The sequence below is a fragment of the Harpia harpyja genome, chromosome 2 (genome assembly GCF_026419915.1).
Source record: "Harpia harpyja isolate bHarHar1 chromosome 2, bHarHar1 primary haplotype, whole genome shotgun sequence".
Lineage (NCBI taxonomy): Eukaryota > Metazoa > Chordata > Aves > Accipitriformes > Accipitridae > Harpia > Harpia harpyja.
In genome coordinates, this window is record NC_068941.1 from 24561600 (window position 1) to 24584331 (window position 22732).

A 22732-nucleotide genomic window follows, 5' to 3' on the forward strand; every position below is an offset into this window, starting at 1 on the left:
AAGTATTCCAGTTCAGGAGGTGCATTTTATGGAATAATGAAATGAGAAGAAAAAAAAGAAAGATTAAACTCCTTAATACTGAATCATTACAAAACCAAAAGCCACAAAGCATCTGTTGCAGGCAGACACCACTTGTACAGGTTTTCACACTTATACCAGCTTGCTCTGTACTGTTGCTATCAAACGGACAGTGCAGCCATGGCAACAGCTTCAAAATAGCTAACTCCTAAGAGTTATGTAAGACTCTCCAACCGATCCTACTTTTTACATTTTTAAATTAGAGCTTTGCTCTTCACTCATTTACCTTCTTCCTTTTTACATGCTTACACATGTACAGTATATTGAAACAACACTGAAAAGTTTAGCAAGGACCAGCATCCTCTGTGCTTTACTTTCCCCCAGGCCCACAATGTGACTGCCCCGGCTGATCCCTTAGTTCAGCTCTTCTGGGGCCAGCCAATGCGGCAGAAACTATTGCACCCGCTCCCTTGGGCTCCCCTCCCCACAAAAGACTAAATATGTCCTTCCCACACAATGGCTGAGCTCCACTGGCCCAGAGCCTGTGAACACTGAATGGTCTTTCTGATTCAATTAATTCAGCAGAATTACACTAGCCCATTACCCCCCGCCTCATCCCATGGAAGCCTAGAAGATTGTTTCCTTTAGTTTTAACAAGACCCATAGAGTATCATCTTCCTTCACTGAAGCTTACGGCAAAACACACTTGCTGAGAGAGTCCATATCAGACACCAAAATATATCACAGGAAAGCAGCAACATTTTGCAAGGCTCAACGATTTCCAGTTCATCAGGGGCTAACCACGAAGGAGCACCTCTTCTACTGCTATGGTACTGTTTCTTCTTTATTTTTAGTTAAAACCTTAGAATGCCTTGTATCTAACCCTCTGCAAATTTTTTTTCACTTACTGTGAAATAGCTGAAGCTTTCACAGAGTATTGTTGTTTGTTTTAAGGATAAATAATTTCAGACATTTATGCCTAGAACAGAAAGAAATTTCTTTGTAAGAGAAAACACTATATAGTTATTGTGTTGAGGAAGATGACCTTTATTTTACTGCTGGGACCATTATTTTCCCTGTGTTCCTGCAAAACAAAAAAGCATTATGCGATGGCCAACAAGAGTCAAGCAAAATACATGCCTCTTGCAGAAGCATACAATCATCCAGCTGAAAGCCATAGCGCGATCTGATTTCCCAACACTTGTCAGAGTCTCCTGTAATATCGGTTCAGGAACCTTAATCCAATAGACAAGGCCACAAAAAGCAGATTCACCCTTCTGTTTTCCCATAACGGAGAGGAGAGAGAGAAACTGTGGCTGGTCTTGGAGGAACCTTTCACAAAGGCATTGGTAGAACTGGTAAAAACCTGTAGCAAACAGGGCATCCATGAAGGAAATGCAGATTCTGGGAGACAACAAAACCCACCAATTGATATAAAATATAGAAAATAATTCTGGCTACTAAAGAGGTCTCATTTTGACCCTTCTCACATTAAATCAAAGCAGCTCGCTCTGAAAAAATACCCAAAAACCTAAAAACCCAGATCTCAACAAGCAGGAAATAAAATCAAATGGTAGAAGGGAAGCGTAACAGATCAAACAATTACATTAAGTTAATGTGAATGGTTTATTTAAAAACTGTTTTAACATGTCCTGAAATACTGTTGGGTTGGGGTTTTTTGCATTCAGCCATCAAGGACTTACGGCCAATGGCTTCTGCAGCTGTAAAACTGGTAGCATCAGAGGGATCAATTCTCATTAGCAGCTATTTACTGGTACAGAATGAGTGGAATAGTTTTATGCTTTGGAATTTATTTTTTATTACTATCTCTTCTTTTACTCAGATCAGATCTCTGCCTCAAACTCTGCCTTTTATTTTTATATATGTACACACATAAGCCAGCTTATACACATATATAACATGTATACACACGCACTCTCACAAGGGCTTTTGAAACAGACCTAGACAGAAGAATGTGCTGTACCAGTTGCAATTTAAGAGTATGTGTACATCTTGGTTATAGAAAGAACAGACTTTGCACAGAGAATTCTCCATTTCCACACTCGTGAATTCACCCTTGCACACAAATACTCATACACAAAACTCCATCCACTCAGAGTATTAGTGCTGTGATCAGCACCTGGCTATGAGGACTACATCTTTACAGCATTTATCAGTGAGAATGCAGGCATCAGCATTTCTAGCTAACAAGCTTGACACAGCACCAAGCAGAGACCTTTTACAATAATTACAAGACATCCAAATTTATTGCCGTCCAAAAAAGTTTCAATGGGGTGATTTAAAAAAATCACATTACATGGTTTCTCAATGATACTTTGGGTATATATGAATGAAAGCTCAATTCTAAAACTTCTCTATCATTTTAATAATTAGGAAAATAATTTCACCTGGCTCAAGATTTTACAAAAGCTTATTACCCAAGTCTCATCCTCATGAAATGAGCATTCATGCCCATTTTACACAATGAGAAACTGAGTTCCAAAGTTGACCTGTTGCCTTCCAGATCTCTTTTCTAAATTCCAGACAACATCCACACTCATTAGCGATGGCAGAGTACTGGGCAACTTCATCTTCTAGAGTTAGGTCTAACAACAGCAGCCTACACAGACTTTTCTGCCAATGGTAGAGCTGAAAGTAGGTCAGTCTGCACAATTTCTTTTGTTAAACATAAGGCATTTGTCACCTTCAGCCACAGCTTTTGCAAGTTAATCACTTCAGGGTGCCATTTCAAAAAGCAAGAGAACCTGCTAGGTCACAGCTGCATGAGGTTTGCTATTTCAGTGGCTGACAACAATGCTGAATCAGAAACAAAATACAGAGACAGCAGGAAAGACTGCACTTGGTATCGCGTCTATTCTTGAAATTCCCTCTAATTTTCAATTAAAGATGCAGACTTCCTGCTATGAGCAATGAGAAACAGTGAACCCTGGTGAAATTCCTGGGTGTTTGAGCTAGGCTTGTGTACAAATTGCATGTGGTGCAGCATAGCTGAGAAGGACAGGCAAGACTAGCAGGCATGCCAGATGCCATTACTTCAAGCCCTCTAGACAAAAATAGTATCATTGATCAGTATTTCAAGCGACTGCTGACATACTATTAGAATGGCAGCCCTTGTGCGGTCTTTCTGTCAGGTATAAGCTCACAAGTAGTCTCTCTGATCCCCAAGAGTGCATTGCTTGAGGTTCAGCAAAGATGCTGGCAACTGCAGAACCACAAGGAATCAAATAACCCCTGAGCAGTAGTCTCTGCAACTGAAGGTCACAAGCAGTCATCCGAGATGACTGCTAAAACTTGAACTGTTGAGTTATAACGTTTGTGTTTCCAAACAGAAGACACACAGTCATGAACCTTTAAATGGCACTTTTTTATGCACTTATCTTAAGGATAAACTGATGTTTAACTTGTGATCCATTTTTCCAGATCTCCTTACTGGAGGGGAAAGCGTTATTGTTTGCAAGTTCAGCAAACCAAGTAGATGGATAAGCATTCAATCTTTTAAAACCTACTGATGTATCAGAGGTTTCAGTTACCCCATCATACACTTCTGTAAGTCTGATCATAGGCTGGGACTGATGTTTGCCATGCTCAGCAGGCCCTCAGATGCATACAGAGATGACAATGCAGGACTGTTGCCTGCAGCCCGTACTCAGACAGGCAACCCTTCTCAAGTCCTGGCAGAGGCTCTCAAGAGCTGGACGTACTTTGCTGTGCAGCAGCTGTAGAATCCTACCTCGGAGCAGTCTAACATGGCCCACTGCATCTGTGTTCAATAAGACTGAATGCACCAAAGCACCCGTAGCTCCATCTCAGTTCAGCAGCTGTGCACTGTCCTCTGAAAAAGGGTCATTCAAGGGTTGTTTACTTAGACCAATTATCACATCCACATCAAGAAAAGCAATTTTTTTTTTTTTCCCCATTTTAAGCTGAGCTACATGTATCCCGCTGGGAACCCACTGCAATGGAATAAATGACTTGGAGCTTTTGCCTCCTCCGAGTTTCAGGCAAAACTATTCTTCTTTCCAAGCCTGAAAAAGGGGTCAGGGCCTAGTTAGTGTTGCTTTCTCAATACCCGAAGCTGAAGTATTGTTAAATTCTTCATTTCTAGGTCAAAAAAAAAATCATACTCAAGAAATGTCATATTCATCTTTCAGCTAAGTGTTCCTACAGATTTTCCTGCAGAGTATAGCAACTGCATTTTTCCAGGGGGATGTCTGCTTGCTTTTAAAATAGCTTCTTGTGTAATTGTTCTTTACTGACAGTTCTATTAATCTTATATGTCACAAAAGCTTTTTAGAAATTCTGTTCTGTAGGACAAATTTGTAAATTAAAGCAAGAAAAAAGTATCTTCACACTTAGATTTCAGTGTAAAAAAAGTGAACACCACAATGCAGATCCTTGCAGCATATGACAGTTAGCTAATGCTTAATTTCTTCCATCGGCATAACCTTAATTGCCATATATTACATACAACCCACAGTGTCGTTTCTCATCTCTGCACCTGCTCAGGCTGGCTATTCTATTACTTCAGCAAAAATGACTTTTCCTTTCTAACACTGAAGGACTAAATGAGCAAGTACCAAAATCCCATTGCCATAAGCCACAACCTTTGCAGCAAAAAGGGCTGTAGGCTTGCAGGAAGAGTTGTGGGGTTTTTTCCCCTAAGAGCTTTACCCTTCAAGCTGAAAATCCCTTGGCTCCTGCTCCAGCAAACCACCTAAAACCCTTCACATGGATTATGTATAGCAAGCAAAAATGTTCTCCTGGATTCTGGCAAGAGGTCTTGGCATATTGCACAACCAAGCCCCCAGAGGCTAACCGAACATGGAGTGACACCAACAGAAACACTCCTTTCACCCCTGGAGGACAGAAGGGACCACAGTCCCTTGTACAAAAAATTTTTTTTTTCTCCCTGTTGAAGCGGCTGTTGTGATTGATTTTGCAGCTTTTATAACAGTCATCCCAATTTCCCCTACTGCTCTCCCTTCATGAGTACTGTCAGCATTGAAAAGACCTTGTGACTACGGCTATTGAAATTGTCTGGCAGTTTCCAGCCACCAGTCACAAACAGCTCCCTGTACTGGCTGCACAATGGGACTGGTATCACAAGAAGGAGACATAGAATTACATGGTTAGCTTAGAGCAGTCAGGTCCACTATGAGGCACCATCTAAACCCCAAAACTCCTTGCTCTGAGAACAGTGGGAGGAGACACTTATTGCACAGGAACTGGTCGTGCTGCCATATTCATAAAGGCAAAACCCAGGAATTAACGCTGGCAATACTTGCACATGCATTACAGTTTAAGCGTGTGTTTTGAAATGCTACTTAATGTTTGGGGCAGATTATCCTACTAGAGGAAATATAAATCCTTGCAACTCATTTGGACTATCGTGACTAGAAAAAAAAAGATACTCAACTAGACTATGTTCCCATACTCTATTCAAGGTGGTCAGACTTCCCCAATAATTAGACTTATGCTTCCTATGGGCCACTGTGGGATAGTTACTAAGAGAAAAATACAAAAGCCCTGTCCTGCCACCTTCACTCAGGTTTATTGCAACCACTTTTTCATTATTTGGACAAAGGTGGTAGAGGCAACTTTTACGGCCAGTGACAGAGCCAAATTCAAAAATTGTAATTATAAATAAAATACAACATGCAGAGGTTTTCATTTATAGCTCTCAAACTAGTTTACCAAAACAAATATGACAAATGAGATTTTTAGAAAAAGAAACTCAGTTAAGTGACATGCCCAGAGCTGTGTTGCTCACCAGGAGCAAAGGGAAACAGAAATCAAGACTACCTGACTAATTCAAATAACTTTCCTCAGGCACTTGCCAGGCCTTCAAAAACATGGTATACAGTTTTTAGGGCTGTACATGAAATTGGATTATGCCCCTGCGTTTCTGGCAAGATGCCTGCATGACCCTCAGTCTAACAAAACTTGCCTTAATCTGAAGTGACTGCCCATACACAGTCCAGTGAGGCATTTTGTATATGCTCATTAATGGCTTTTGTGGTATTCTGTCTTTCCCTCTGAAAATATCTTAAACAACTAACTCTTGGATGCCAAAGAGATAACAGATAATTAGATAAGAGATAATGTGGGGACTAAATCAGTTAACTGCAAGAAAAATAGTTTGCATACTAGATATGCCCCACTAATGAAGTATTTTGCTCTTCATTAGCTAAAAGATATTGACATTAAATAACATATAACTTTTCCAAAGTATACACTTCAGATCTAAGCACAGCAGTAGCCAGGATGCTTTTGTAAGCTTCTACACAAAAAATCAATGTAATGCTCAATGTAATGCTTCCTTCTTGTTTCACCGTTCTGGCTCCCATAAACACAAGCTCCCCTGGAATTATCCTTTTGAGGTTTTGGGTTCCTCCCCCTCCCCAGGAAAAAACATCTAGGTGACCAACATTTTAAAACCATACATTGAGTGTCATGTGATTGAATACAGTTGACCTAACTGGCTGAAACCACTGCCAGTTTCTTCATATGCCAGGGACTTCAACCAGCAAAAGACACAATGTTCTTCAACTAAAGCAAGATTATAGGTGTTTCATTAGTAAAGGGAGAAGCAGTGAAAAAGGGCATGTGTTAGGTGGAAAGTGAAAATATTTTAAAGGGCAAGGGGGGGTGAAGACCAAGAAGACAACTGCCAAGGAAGAACAGCCAGTAGAATGACAGCAGAAACACAAGCAGAGTGAAAATCCCACTGATTCCGTACAAACACAGAAAAAAGAACAGGAGGAAATTAAAAAGAATAAGAAAGCAATACAGTTAAAAAAAAAAAAAAAAAAGAAGGGGAAACAGAAACAATATGACTTGTTTATTTTTGCTTTTACCAGTGATACCACTACAGCCATAGAAACTTTCAGTTCATGTGTGCTGCAAAAGTGAGAAAATTTGTTGGTGACATCCGAGGTAAAAATGAATTGCCTGTCTTTCACTCACATGAGGATACTAGTATAGACTGAAGAAATTCCTAGTGCATTGCGTGTTCTTCCACCCATTCATCTTGCACACTACTGCGCAGCAGAGTTGAGTTTGTTGCTTCCAAAGCAGGACTGCACCTGTCTGTCAAGCAGCCCGGACAGCATTTCTGGGCTTTGAGACCTGCTGAGCAGAACTTCACCACTTAATTCTTCCTACTACAGCCACAAAGGAGAGCAGCCAGGAGACACCTTGGCTGTAGAGATGACACAAATAGGCACTGTCTTAGAACTAAATAAAAAGGGACATTTTTCACGAAGTATCTCAGAAGAGTGGATAAAGATTTACAGGGCTGAACCTATGTACATTCATAACTCTGCCCTTCAGTAACACCACTAGACTTTGTGAACGCAGTCCTGTAAAAGAACTAAGACCAAAGCGTCCTCTAGATAAGCTGGTCTAACACCTGAGTTTACATAAAACTGAACACTGCGTGGAAGTTTTGTGGGTCTTCAAACTAAGCAAGTTACAGCAGCCACTACATTGCTTCCATCAGTCATTTCTAGACCATTATACATAAATTCTAACTTTATTTCTTTTCATATTGCTTGCAGAAAGGAAGCCTCTAAACCCTACCATTGTACCATTAACTATTGTCCTCTACGAGATCTGAAAAGCATGAAGGCTGTAGCTCTCTTCATTTGTCTTGTAGGATCAGCTTTTGCTATTCCAGTAAGTCCTCATCATGCTATTATTATTGGGCACTTAATTTCCCATTCTGTGAATACTCTGTGTTATCGCATTCACCTATACAAGATCTTTTATTTACATGCAGATATTGAATATATTTGTCTATTCTAGACCCATCCCTTAAACTACAAACTGGGAACCCATGGACAGAAAACTCCAGAAAAGGTACTCTTCTTGTTCTTTAAACATTAAGAGGCAACCTATATTATTAATCTCAAATATATAAAACACATTAGCACATACGTAGTGGTTGGCAAATTGATTTAGGTTAAAAAAAAGTAGGCCCTCTCACCCCAAGAATTAGTACCAAGCATCTCATGCATTGCATATTACATAGATAGAAAAAGAACAGGACAAAATCTAAAGCTCACAACAGAAGTTTCACTTATTTGAAAAAACTACCTTAAATGAATCCATATAATCATTACATCCATATTCATACAAACAATAAGTTCCACTGACAGCCAAATCTGTGGTTATCGCTGCTCCAGTAAAAAAGGAGGATGCAATCCTCAATTTATCACACCAAGTGATCATATGCAGTCTCAAACATGTTAAAATTTCAGCCATCATATGTTTCATTATTCACAAATACAGTATTAGATACAGCTCATCTTGCAAAGTACAGTGTGGCTGACAAGCCAGATATACAGCCCTGACGGTAATGAGACAGATGACTTCAGCAGCCCTATGCCCTATATGCATGCTAATGACAGAGCTCAGAGTTTTGTGTTCATGGTTGACCCAATTAAAATTCCTTTTTATTGCACCATTCGGGTGAGCATTTGTGGTTCAGATACAATGGACCAAGGACCAAGCCAATGGATGTTTTGGGAAAAAATAAATTCAGAGCATGCTCTGTAGTAAGAAATGCAAAATCCCAACTCTTATGCTAACCTTTTTTTTTAATTATGAATTATATCCCACTCTGCACAGCTTTCCAGATCCATTTTATTTTAACCCCAATGGTGCTCTGCATTATGAAAACCAAAAAATTAACTTTTCCTAATGAAGTATCCAGCAGAACAAATTATGGTATAAACACTAGTTTGCAGCCTACAGCTGTCTCCCAGAAACAACTCACACAGAAGACACTTGCATCAACACAAAACATTGTAATACCTGACAAATCACCAGTTCCAAGTGAATATGCAACATCTATCAAAGGCCAGTTGACCCCTAACAGTAGCTAATTACAGCTACATTGACCGAAATTTGCCATCATATTAAGAGACCCAAGTATCTTCACGAGCAACCGAGTTCTAAGTATATTTTATCTTGGGGACAAAGGTATAACAAAAAGCAGCAGCTGAAAGCCACATCCAGGCACGTCTCTGCATTGAAGTTGTGGCACATAACGAGGCTTCCTGTCAAGACATGAGCCACATCTTTCTCAAACTACTGCTTCAAATACAGGCACCCATAATAGACAATCTTAGTGACTGTTTGGTCTTACATTTTCTAACTCTATAGAACTGGAAGCCCTTCAAAGACGACTGCTTTTTGCTTAAAGACATATAATATGTTGTACACAGCAGTGCCCAAAAACACATGTAAAAAAACCCTGCTCTTGAAACTTTTCAAATGTTTTAAAATCAGCTTGAGATGCTTGGTAACACATAGATCACTTTTCATAAGGTCTTCAGGAAATGTGCATTTAATCTGGAAAAGCTCTTCACTGAATTTTGTTAGATTTGAGCAAACATACAGTCTTTCCCTGAAAAAGTTAGAGTTGGAAATAGCATAGTGCATATATTGCCTAGTACTTCTCCTGCATCAGCAAATACACTAGGCAAAAGACAAACTTGTAGAACATTCAGATACCACCTGACATTAGGAAATACGATATAGCTGATCTGCCAAGAGCCAAATTAATATTTCTAATCCTACCATTTAAATTTGTATCAGTATTTGTTAGTGGAGTGTTTGTTTCCAAGCAGTCATGACTCTGCCCACACTAAAGGAAATGCTATCCCAGCAACTTGGGCACTGAGGTCTCATCTTCACAAATAAACCCTGCAAAAGCTTTAAGGAAAATCAGCATCAGGTGCTATACTGTAGTAAGCAATAAGCAACACTGAACATCCATAGGTGTTGTTCAGAAATACATCAGATGTTGCTGCTATTGGAAGTGCCTGTACTCACGCAGCAGCTGCTGTGATGCTAACAGCAGCAGAAAGACAATTGCTGCAGCAAGAGCTAACAGTCATTTTAGTACCTGCTTTCTCCCCAAGCATTTGAACCTTTTCCACTGAACTTAGTAGTTTTGCTATTGGCTTGACAGCATGCAAAAAACCAAAAAAACCCACTCAGCAAATACCTATGACTCCTGCTAGTGAGCTTATGATACAGTAGTTGCCACCAAATACAATAGTTCCTGAAGGAAGCAATGATGTATCAGACTCAAAGTAGATGAATGCGTTGATTGTGAAATAGTTAAGATGCAGTGCGCTCCTCAGGAATTACTACGATGACACCTTGTGAAAGGTGCTCTCTCTCCCCTGCCCCTCTTTTCCCAGGCCTCTCATTTATCTGTGTAGGAAGTTGAGTATCACATCCCTCTTCTCTGAGGTAAGTGATAATTACTGCAGCCTACAAGTCCCTGAAGTTATGATGCTAAATTATTAATTAAGCATTTTGAGATTTCACAAGACACCCATATGCATCTACCTCCTCTGAGATCTTAAACATAGGCTTCTTCAGAAACTCCAGCAATAAAAGAAGGAACAGAAACAAATTTGCTGAGAAATAGAAATGACATCAGCTGTGAATTTCATGTTCTGGACTACCTTAAGAGGAGCATTTACAAAAAAACAGTGTCATGTTTTGCAATACAAGGCAAAAATAACATTGACTTCAAATAAATTCTAAGATTTATTAATCTACTTGTTAATTATTTTTTTTTTTAAGACTGAAGATATTCATCCTGAAGCCCCAGAGGAAGAGAACACAGGGTATGTAGACAAGGGTGATTTGCCGCCCAGTCACAAAAACCTAAACCCAGAGGTATCAGTACCAGAAGCTGAGCACAGGGCTGAGCCCCAGACCACTAGAAAACAAGGAAGAACTGGTAGCGAGCATCAAGTGAAAAATAGCCTAAAAAGCATCAATTTCCTTGCGCTGCACAATAAACCAGGTTTGGCTTCTGGTAACCAGGACAGTGACTCTGGAAGCAGTGGCAGAGAACAGTCCAGCTCCGAGCATTACCAGTTCAGGAAGCATGAGAAACACAGCAATACAGCCAATCGACATGTTCTGGGCAATGCAGAAAATCCCGTGGATGCTCTCAGTCTTGATCGTGAGCACAACATGTGGAAATATAATAAAAATACAGTTGGCCTATCTGAAAAAAACAGTGAAAGTGATGAAGAAGAAGGTCTGGAAGAAGAGGATGAGGAATGGGGTGAAGAAACTGATTACAGAGATACGAAGCACAAAGGCCACCAGAAAAATCAAGGTAACCAATACAAAAGACAGCAAAATGAAAACCATATGCAATCTGATGAAATCCTGAGAGATTCCAGTCAACCAATCCGGATAACCAAGAGACATGGTGAGAAATCTGACCTAGAGGAAGAAGAGAAGGAGAACAGCCAGAAGAAGGCCTATAAAGAAGAAATCCCCCTCTCTCAAAAAACCCATAATGAAGATCAGGATGATAAACAGCAAAGCCAAGAGAGGAAAGACAATATTCAATATCAGAGTGATCATGACACAGTGGTGAAAAGACAAGATATGGAGGACAGTAATGTGGATGATGATGGTCATGACAGTGGTGATGCTGGGGGCGAGGAAGATCTCAGCAATACCTGGAAAGAAGCAGCCTATGAGGAAGAAGAGAGAATCCAGAGTAATGACCAGGAGAGCACCAGTACTGAGCATGAAGAAGAAGGAACCACTGAAGATGACACTGCAGTTCGTAGAGACACCGAAGATTACCAAGATGTCAAGATTAAAGACCTTATTCACTCTGAACAAGATTACTATGATCATGAGCCACCTAATTCTGGCAGCAAGCAACAACTGGAAACGAGTAGCTCTGTTCAGAGCATGAATTCAATGGAAAGTGAAGACAAGGTAAATCCTCTTTAAAATAAAGTTGGAATACTAGAAAAAGGGGGGAGGGGACCAGTCTCAAACTTAAATTCCTGATGACTGAATGGACATTTTGGAGAAAATGAGGTCTAATAATTTATTAATATGCAGAAGTCTCATCTCCCCTCTTATTCACTATTCATCCGGTTCATGCTGTGTCACTTCACATGTAACATTTAGATGAATTGTACTAGAAAGGAAGTGAGCACAACTCATGTAAGAGCTCCAGCCCTGATGAGCTGTGTAATGAAACATACAAATAAGTATGGACACACAGATACAAAACCTGGAACCCAGTCTCAAGCTGACTAGGAAAGCCTATTCGCTCCTCTCTCCCAAAGATTTTTAAACACTACCATACAAAAGTGAACAGCTTGGAAAGGCAGGGCTAGAGTCCCCGGAATAATTACCATCCTGGTGGCTAGGGCACTTTCACACAAGATGAAGGATGTGGGTCTTGTCCCTTCAAAGGAGGGTGTTGCACGCTGATGTCCCATACCCTGGTCAGCCATTAGATAAGCAGTGGACTACCAGGGGTGTTCTTCAAAAGAAAGGAGTGGGTTTTCCCATGGCTGTTAAATAAGGATCTGCAATATTAAAAAAACGATGGGACACATCCATTTGAAAGAGGGCAGGCACCTCCCCACAGCACCAAAGAAGGGTCAGAACTGAAGATGTATCCTTCCCTTCTCCTCCTGCTTCACATGTCTGGCCTGGCAGCTCACGGTGCTGCTGCTCCCACGCACTATTGAGAGGCAGTTCATGCTCACTGACCTGGAGGGCCCTGGTACAAACTAAGACTTGAAGCACCAATTCTGCCAACCTCAAAGCACCATGCTGCTGTATGTCAAATACTGCAGAACCTCCAGATGCTCAGGCCTTACTGAGCTCCTGTTTCACTCTCTCCACCTCCTAATTTTTTTTTTTTCCAAATAACTGAGTGCCTTAATACTACCAGAGGCTTTATGTACTTCTCATGTATTTTGCATAGCAAGCTCTTTCTGCTGAAAGCCAAGCAAACTGTGCCTCAGTTAGCTCTATATTTGTACCTGAAAAAATTTTGTCCAAGTATTTTTTTCTTCCCAAGATTTACTACAACTTCTGCTTATGTCTCTGTGACTGTACAGGTTAAGACTACAGGCAGTTCCTACGGCAAGATGGAAAGTGCAAGCAACAGGAGCAAGATGACTCTCCTGGGTAAGTCACAAGCAACGCCATCATGTAACTGCTAACTCTCTGCAGCTGGGGAATCTGCTGGTCTGCATTTCTTTTCTGCCTTTGGCAGCACATGATTTCACATGACTGAACTGTGCTTGTGCATAATCCTGCATTGCAGTTATGTTTGCAGAGAATCCTTTCCATACACCCTTGGATTTACTCATTTGTTTGTGAAAAACATGTAGACCGTGCACAAATTCGTGTCAGTTATACAGGAATGGAATTACCTTGCATTGAACCCATTCAGTTTCAGAATAGTAGCTTGAATTCACTATGAGTGGGACAAGTACCAGTGCTAGATTCAGCAAGGCCAGATGGGATATGTTTCACCAAAGGAAGCTGGAAGTGAATGTCAGTCCTTACAGAAGAAACAGCTTTTTCTGAGAAATTTATTTCCGCATCCAACTCAAACCTGGGACTGCTAGAAGTCTCACAAAAACCCTCATTTCAAGTTTGGTTTGCTTTATTCAATGCAAAATCCAGTTGCATTTTAACAAACTTAGAAAAAGCACTTGACTTCCTGGTGAGTATTGGGCTGTATTTTGCTTTGACTGTGAGTAGTACCTGACAAACACTTGGCTTGTCCCATCCCCTCTAACAGTCCCTCCTTCTTGCTATGATTGCTAGACCCATGTAGGAACTTCCACTGCAAAAGAGGTAAAGTCTGCCATGCGGACAAACAAGGGAAACCCAGTTGTATTTGCCAAGATCCTGCTGCTTGCCCTTCTACCAAAGACTATGAGCATGTAAGTATTTCATTCAGTGCCCAGCATGGGGGAAAGCCAACAAAAATGTTTACAAGGTAACACATTCCCCTGCTATTATTTAGAATAATTCTACCCTAAAAAGCATGCAAGGGTTTGGGTGATTCCAGTAATTGTAGAAGTATAAAGTAGCCAAACTCACTGACTATAGCTTGAGAATAGTATGAACACATGTAGATACATAGTACCTAAAGTGATTTGCTTCACTTAGTCTCTCAGGGATCATAGCTTTTCCATGTCACTAAAAGTTCTATTTATCCATTTGATGTTTTAGAGCATATATTGAATACTAGTACATATCCAGTGCAATAATCCTGTACCATCTCAGAAACTATATTACTGCCACACAAAAATAAATACAAGTGTCTCAAAACTGGGTAAGTACAGACAACTAATCCTTACATAGGCATGTAACAACTACAATTTTTAATACTTCTAATCATATGTATTCCCTGTGGGTATTCACAACTGCTATACCACATGTTAATGATACTTTTATTATTGTAATGCCTAGATGAGTGACCAGAATTTTTCTCAACACAGTGGTGGTGGTGGTTTTGTTTTTCATTCCTCCTCTAGGTTTGTGGTACAGATAATAAGACTTACGATGGCACATGTCAACTCTTTGGCACCAAATGTCAACTTGAAGGGACAAAAATGGGACGCCAGCTGCACCTAGACTATATGGGCTCCTGCAAATGTAAGGCTTGTTTTTCTATGAAGAAGTCACCTAGGTATAAAGAGCCAGTAACCTTAACCACCCAGCTAGCCCTAAGTTATCTGCTTTCTTCCTGTGCTCTCCCCCTTCTCCATCAATTATCTGCTAATTAAGATCTTCAAACCCTCAACATGTCTAAAAAGTCACTTTTTCTATAATTGAGGGTATTAAGCATCTGAATCCTAAAGACGTCCCTCCTGTGCTTACACCAATTTGTTGTCAACTGTCTTCCCCCTGCAGTCTTACATGCTCCCATTGCTATAGCATCTGAAGATGTTTTTTAATACCTTGACCAGAAAACCAGTATTTATAGCCAGTTAATAAATGAAAGTGTCAAGTCCAAACCCCCCCCCCAAACTACTTAGATGCCAAATGCAGAAGTCAGGATCTAAAAGCCAGAACTGATTTCTAAGCTCTTGAATTGCTGTGTACTCTGGGAGGAAAGTGCATTCCCAGCCACAATATTCCTTTGCTGTTGAGAACTCTGCTTTCATGCAACTGACTGATAAGTTTCACTGCACAACTCTGCTCAGAAGCTGCACAGATATATAAAGGTTGTGGCTTGTACAACTGGTTAAAAGTGTGCGCCAAAGAATTGTATATTAATAATTCAACCCATTAGTTGCATTCCCAATTTTATGTATTAACAGCTCCATCAATTTTAAGTTTAACTGGAAGTTTGCTAGTGAGAATCAAATCTAACTTGGCTCAGAAATGCTCAAACGGGGACTTAACAGATCACTTGTTAACAAAAGCTTTCCTGTTTGGCACAGACATCCCCTACTGTACTGATTATGAAGTGGATCAGTTCCCCCTCCGGATGCGAGACTGGCTCAAAAACATCCTTATGCAATATTATGAACGTGATCTGGATACTTCTGGATTTCTAACTGAAAAGCAAAGGAGTAAGGTCAGCAACCTCTTTCAAATAAGATCATGTAGTTACATTGTTAAAGCTGGACTAACCAGGTGTAAAAAAAGTGATTCACCTTTTATGAGTTCTCCCATTTCCTATGAGCATTCCCTTTCTGGTTAAGGCAATTTAGACTCAATTAGATTCACAAGTTGCAAAATACATTTACACATCCCCTCACACACATTTAAGCTGAGACACATTTCTGCTATGAATGTTTCTTTTGTCCAAGCAAATGCGAGCCAAGTGTATTAACCTGAAGTCAGTGTCTACAGACAAGAGGCACAAAAGTCAGAATTAGTGCACACCTAGATAAACATCATTCACTTGAGAAGACATGTGTCACAACCCAGACTAGACAGACCAGGGAGTCCTGCCGAATTCAGAATTCCCTCGGGCTAACTTAAGGTGAAATGACACCAAACGATCATCAGTTAAACATTTTATTCATGACAGAAGCAAACTGAATTTGGGAGGCATAACAGTAGGTGGTGTGGTCTCTCACAACAGGAATTGGCATGGAACTACCTCAGTGAACCCTGTAACCCGTGGTAACCATATACATCAATTCACGGAAGACAATAAGCAGAGCCCTCCCCTTGAGTCACAAGGTTCAGAGCAGACCCCCTTGCTTTCCAGACTCCTCAGAGAGGAGCCTAGGGGCAGCCGGATCCACTCCTAGTCCCAGACTTGGTCAACAGTTTGTCTAAAGGGATGAGGTATAGAGATTATGGAAAAGGAAAAAGAAAGAGAGAACAAGACAGGAGGAAAAAAAGGGAGAGAGAAAGATTTCACCGGTCCTGGGTCCAGCGTTGGTTCAGTCAGCCAAGGGGTCCAGTTCTGGTGGGCTTACACACCTGGGGTTTCAGTTTGTGTCCTTTTATTATCCTTGCCCCTCCTATGGGTGTGCACTCAAACTCATTAAGCTAATTAGGTGTCCTGATCAGTTTGTGAGCCTTTGGGAAATGGGTCAGTGGGCTTGGGGGTTGTTTGGGGAGTAAATTCCCCTTCCCTGCAGACGTGATCTTTTGCCATGCATGGTGACCTGTCCTGCTCAGCATATCAGAACAGCCTATCAGAACATCATATCAAAACAGCATGGTGAATTGCCCTGTTCAGCATATCAGAACAGGGAACTGTGCACCCTCCAGCATGCCCTCCCCATCCTGTTGCTGATCAGCTGCTTTTCACCTGTGGTTCCTTGCTAGGCAGGGTTTGTTATGTAGAGTTCATAGTTAGGCAGAACTTGCCCCACCACGATGTTTGAGATGTTAACTCTTTCAGTCTCTTACAACATGAAATGGCTTCTGTTCAGGGAAGTGCTTTGTGACAAACCTCTTGGAAAGGTGAACTAATACATAGATAAGGATGACCCAATTCATGCAGTCAATGCCATTTTCCAAAGGACTTGAGGAAACTAAGCAGTCATAAGATTGAAGGTCTGGATACAGGTAACTTATTAAAAGACAGAATAAGAGGGAACAGCCAGCCAAGAGCTCACCTGTGAAGTCCCATGAGTTGAAAAGACTTGTGCCATTCAGCTTTCATTAAGTGACCTGGAAGATGAAGGTAGGTGAGAAAGTCTGAATACCTGTGTGTTGCCAGCAAAGAAGAAAGACTTGGACTCACCATCCAGAAAACTGCTCAAGGACCTCATAAGGTTGAGCGACTGGGCAGTCATGCAGCAGGATTTGAGACAGAATTACAATAGAGAGTTTAGGGGACCCTCATGGGGGCAGGGGATCCCTGCCTTGGACCGACCAAAAGCAGCTCCTCTTCTGTTTTGAGACACACCTTGTACTTGGCCATCAATACTAAAGTACCTGAAAATGCACTCAACAGTTAAGAGTATTGTTGGCACTTTTTAATGCAGTCACATACACTGTCCATCTACACCACGATATTCAAGGGCTATAAAATTACACAAGTCTGATGCTCAGTTTTAAAAGACCTGCTTTCTACCATCCAGTTAGACCTCCAGCATCACACCACCTTGGCTTAAAGCAGAGTAAGCATCTATTACCATTGGGCCTTTTTTTTTTTAGAAAAGGATTTATGTCAAGTGAATTGGTGACAGTAGTTTGTTTTTGAAGATAGAGATGCCATAACTGCCTAAAAAGCCATAACTGTTAGAAAATAGTTTAAGTTAAACCAAGACCTGGGCTGCTTTAACTCAGGAGTAGGAGGCGCAAGCACTAGGTCACAGAAGGTTTATACCAAACATGCTTGAGCAACACCAAAGACTACTTACACAGTTACCAAGAGGGACATTGACCTACCCGGAACATCTCATACTAAGTATATGAATTAGATGACTTCTGAGATGGCTTATTTCACACCAAAAGCTGACTTGCTTCCCTCAGGAGAGAAGATCAATAAATGTGACAAAACTGGTTTTATCTCCTATCAACCTGAGGCTACTGCCCTGCTTAGCTGGGTCTGACAATTAGGCCACAGGAATTTCACTTCCTTTCTAGTTACTGCCAAAGTTGACATGGAGAGCAACAAAAATCATCTGGACTACTTGAGGCAAGCTTTTCATGCTGTGCATAGTCACAAACACTAAAACCCATTTCCCATGGTATTTTATCAATTTTCATTTCTCCAAACCACCTCCTTGCTGGATAGTTCTCTTCAGGACAGATCTTCATCCATAAACAAAAAAATATCAATTTCTCTGTTGTGTTCAGGTCAAAAAAATCTACCAGAATGACAAGCGCCTCATGGCTGGTGACCACGCAGTTGAGCTGCTCCTGCATGACTTTGAGAAAAATTATCACATGTATGTGTACCCTGTGCACTGGCAGTTTCATCAGCTTGATCAGCACCCTGTTGACAGGTAAAAAAAAAAAAATATTTGCAGGTTCAGTCAAAGGATTCTCTACATACAGGACCAGTCCCTCAGCTGATAGCAGCCAGTATCCCCCTCTTTCTAACACAGAACTTCTCTCATTGTTCTGCTAGAGCCATGTCTTAGGTCAGAACCTCTTGCCTTTCATAATCATGTATTACACCTTAAGCTATACAGTGTCTTAATAGCTACTAATGCCCTGATCCTGGAAGAAAACAAGGCTCATGAGATCCTGTTATTACTGAAGCTAAGAGCTACAGGCTAAGTACAAAGGGCAGAGGCCTGTCAGCAATAATTCACTAGTGAGGTACCCATAGTTTTCAACTAATACTACAGAAGTCTCTCACTTCAAGAAGCTAATATGGTAAGGACAGCACCAGTGTCACAGTTCAGAGGAAGCCCCCAGCTTCTGAGAACGACTCAGATTTCAGGCTTTTGGTCATGACACTCAGTGGTGGGATCCATGTTTCAAGGCTGCAGGCCCTCAATAGCTCATGCTGATCACACTGTCTTAGAACAGAGCTAAGCACCTTTGCAAGCTTGGTTTCCTGAAGATTAATGGCAAAACTCCACAACTGATGAGTTGTGAACAAGTCACAGTAATACTTGTTCTAGAAAAGAGAGTTAGTGAACAAATAGCAGTTAAAACATTTTAGTTTATCAGGTATTACACATCATTGTCACAACCTGGGACATTCACTACAGAAGGAGCACAACAGAATCCACCGGGGCATCTCTGTCAAAGCCATCGTTGTCATCTTCTAGCAGCTTAGATCATCTTTGATGATCCTGATGATTTATTAATGAAATACATATTAATGAAATACTGCTCTTTCTTTCAGATTATTAACACACTCAGAGCTTGCACCTTTGAGAGCCTCCCTTGTTCCCATGGAACACTGCATAACCCGTTTCTTCCAAGAGTGCGATGGAGACCAAGACAAACTCATTGCTTTGAAGGAATGGTGCCACTGCTTTGGGATTAAGGAAGGTAAACCTAAAAGAACAGGCAGATGTACAGGACAAAGTCTTCCTATCAAGACTAGGCACATTCTCAGACCACAACATACGGGAGAGATTGTAGCCAGAAGCTCATGGCTACTGTGCACAGAGGCAAATGAAACAGTAACAAGACGACTGCAAAAGGTGCAAGGTTCATGAATTGTTTTATAAAGATAGGAAAAAGTCATGTTTTCCATGAGGAAAAATTTGGGACGTAGTTTGTAGTAAATATCAAATCATTCCTGTGTGGTGTCTGACCCTACGTTCTGCATGTGTCTCTCTCAAAAAACAGTCTATTTTATCCTTCAGTACCAAAGGAAAGGCAAAGCAAGCTTGTACTATTAAATCAGTGGTCAAAGCATATTGATTGAAAAATGCATTTAAAGATCTCAAGCCAAGTAGGGAAAACAACCAAGATCTCTCACTGATTAAGTAACTATGCTCACCTCTAGATTACTATATACAACACAAATGTTGTCATCACACTGTAGTTGCAGGCCAAACCATCTATTTTAGCTAACCTGTCAGATGCAACACATGCTCAGATGGTGCCCAGCAGACTGCATGCATCAGGAGGCTTAGGCAGGGACAGTTTCCAAATCCTAAATGGGTTAGGCATATGTTTGGTACAGCTCAAACCATATCAAGACATCTCTAGGAAAGTGAAACGCTAGGTACTGCCATGCTGGTGATGTCTCTAGAATTAGGCAGCAGCTGAACAGAAGCTGTCATGACAGCAATTTGAGATTTACATGACTACATTTATCCTAAGGCATTCTTTTCCAATCTACCTTCTTCTGATCTAGCTCTGAGTAATAGCTGAACAATACTGCCAGTCATTAAGCAAGGGTAGCAGTAGCACAGGTTAATCCTAGAACAGTTACAAGACAGAAGGCATTTGGCTAAACATGCAGACTAAAAAATGTGTTCAAAATCCTACTAGCAACTCCCTAATTTTAAGTGGAGGCTGATTCTGGTCAGAGGTCAGACATGCAGAGCCTTCACTCTGCCCAGAATTTTTCCAGCTCTTCTGATGACAATTTACCAGTCACAAACCATATGTGGAAGTAAGTTGCAAGGAGTTATCATAATACACATGTACTCCTGCCAATGATTGTTCATCCAAAGAGGGGTTTAGGGTCAGTCATTTATGAAGTGGGGGGTAGAAGGGATTCTTGGCTCACAAACAGATCAAGAAGGGACTAAATGAGCAGCTCCTGAATATGATAGCAGCAACCATCTCGGTTTTTGTTATGGATAGTGTTCCCCTACATAAGCCCTCTGAAACTTTAGTGTATCACTTTCTTGATAGTGGTACAGCATAAAAATGTCTCTTTGGCAGCAAACATTAATAACATTTTCTTCTTTGTTGCAGAAGACATAAATGAAAACCTCCTGTTCTGAGCCTGGCTGAACAGAATCCTAGTGCTGCACTAAAAGTGGTGAAATATGTGAATCCTGTTTATTTCTGTAATTAACAGCTTTATAGTTTTCAAGATAAAGGTGGCATAAGGTTCACTGCATTCTTATCAAATAACACAAGTACAGAAAAGTTCTACATTCATTAACAGCAGAAAAATTTAACTACTTCAAGTGGTACATAGCCAAACAACCAGTGTTTTCTCCCACATGTACCCCGATCTCTCTGAACCAATAAATAGTACTAACCTGATGACTTATCTGTTCACAAAACTCTTCAGTAGAATTATAAGAAGTGGATTTTACCATACGCTGAAGAAAGTTACCTTGAAATAGGACTTGTTTCCTTTAGTTACTGTATTGTCAGTTTAACATGCTGCATAGAAGCCTCAAATAAAATAGAAGTCTACCTAGATATATGGTTTTGTCAGAACTTTGTCAAAGAAAAGGTATCAAGGCAACGGTTCAATGGTGTCACAACCCATGCTGGACAAACCAGGGAGGGGTTGTGGTGAGTTTGGAATTCCCTCAGGCTAAATTAAGGTGAAGTGACACCAAACAATCAGTTAAACATTTTATTTGTGGCAAAAGCAACCTAAACTTGGAAGACAATAGTAGGCAGCATGGTTCCTATTGAAACATCTACAAAGGTAAGGAGAAGAAAGAGAAGAAGAGAGAGAGAGAAACAAGAAGGGGGGGGGGAAGAGAGAGAGATCACCACCTTTGGATCCTGTGATGAAGTTAATGGTCAGTGACACCGACAGTTGTGGTAATCCTCCAGTGATGGGCACATAGAGGGCTCCTCGTGTCTGCATCTTTTATAGCCCAGTTCCCACCTTTTCTCACATCAGTCATGCTCCTCTTGGTTTTCTGCACACCAACTGCTAAGTACTTATATAACTCTCAATTTTCTGTGCAGGCGCCATCATGGGGGGTGGTCATGAGCCCCTTCCCCAAATAAACTCTGGGTGACCCCTGGCCATATACAGTGAGTTGTTCCGCCCAGTTCATCAGGACACAGGACTGCACATCCTCCAACATGCCTCTGACAGTGCCTTGTGAGCAAGTTCAGTCCCTTCCCTCAACCACAAAAGCCAGGCCCCGGTCTCTGACCATCACTACAGGTGTTTGAGGCATTAACTCTGTCCAGTCTCTCACAAATGGAAATTTAATTTTAGATTTAAAGGAGAAGAAACTAGAGTGTAGGTTATATACACCAGTCCTTAAACCATAATTCCTAAAATACATTAAAAAAAAAGCACTTTTCAGATACTTCTTCCCCCACCTCTTGAAACATAACAATAATAGTACCAATGCCACACAGCAGAATTCCTGCTGATAAACTGTGTAATAAGGTAATTGTATGAGTATGGTGAGTGTGGATGCATGCCAAAGGACTGATTAGCAACAGGTCCACCATCACAAGGAGTAGAGAATACAACGGCTCCAACACCTCATTCTCCTTAGCAGGCACATTCTTTCTTCCCCCCACAGAAGAACCAACTACTGCTACCATTTTTCCTGAAAAAGAAATGCTAACTATTTCTTTCACCATCTCCCAACTTTTCCTTGCCTGAAGACAGGCACAATTTAGCATAAAAAACAGGACAGAATAAGACTATTCCTGAATCCCATTAACTTTGTGATTTTAAGCCAAGCACTTCACCAAAACCACTCCAGGCATGCTCTGCTGTAAACAAGAAGCCCCAAATGCTATTCCTACAAAGGAGGATCAGAAAACACCTTTCACTTGAACCATGTCACCTTTCCAATGAAAAGAAAATGGGATTCAGAAATGCTGTTTCGGTAGCTCCAATAGTGAAAGTCCACTTGCACATTGCTAATTTGCTCTTGAACCAGCAAGGGCTGCTAATTCTAGTCCAACTCCAGTCTGATGCCCTGGGAGACAATGAATCAAGCTATGATTATTTTCAACACAGGAACTTCCTACACAAAAGATTATTTCCCACCAAAACCAGTTTCTCTGACAGTTTCTCCTGTAAGCCTGACTTGTTGCC

General features: G+C 40.9%; 1 protein-coding gene across 2 annotated transcripts; it reads left to right on the top strand.

Annotated features, from left to right (window-relative positions):
* Window positions 1–393: 393 nt before the first annotated feature.
* Window positions 394–21129, top strand: SPARCL1 (SPARC like 1). Of its 2 annotated transcripts, XM_052772742.1 has the most exons (11): window positions 397–848; window positions 7599–7716; window positions 7846–7899; window positions 10645–11811; window positions 12957–13026; window positions 13675–13793; window positions 14391–14511; window positions 15303–15439; window positions 18133–18281; window positions 19136–19284; window positions 20671–21129. In XM_052772742.1, exons 2-11 carry the CDS (start codon window positions 7663–7665, stop codon window positions 20697–20699), a joined length of 2049 nt encoding a protein of 682 aa, XP_052628702.1. In that variant the 5' UTR covers window positions 397–848; window positions 7599–7662; the 3' UTR covers window positions 20700–21129. The 2 variants fall into 2 exon arrangements, with proteins under 2 accessions (XP_052628709.1, XP_052628702.1); XM_052772749.1 differs by lacking the exon at window positions 7846–7899 and having other exon boundaries at window positions 394–848.
* Window positions 21130–22732: the final 1603 nt, after the last annotated feature.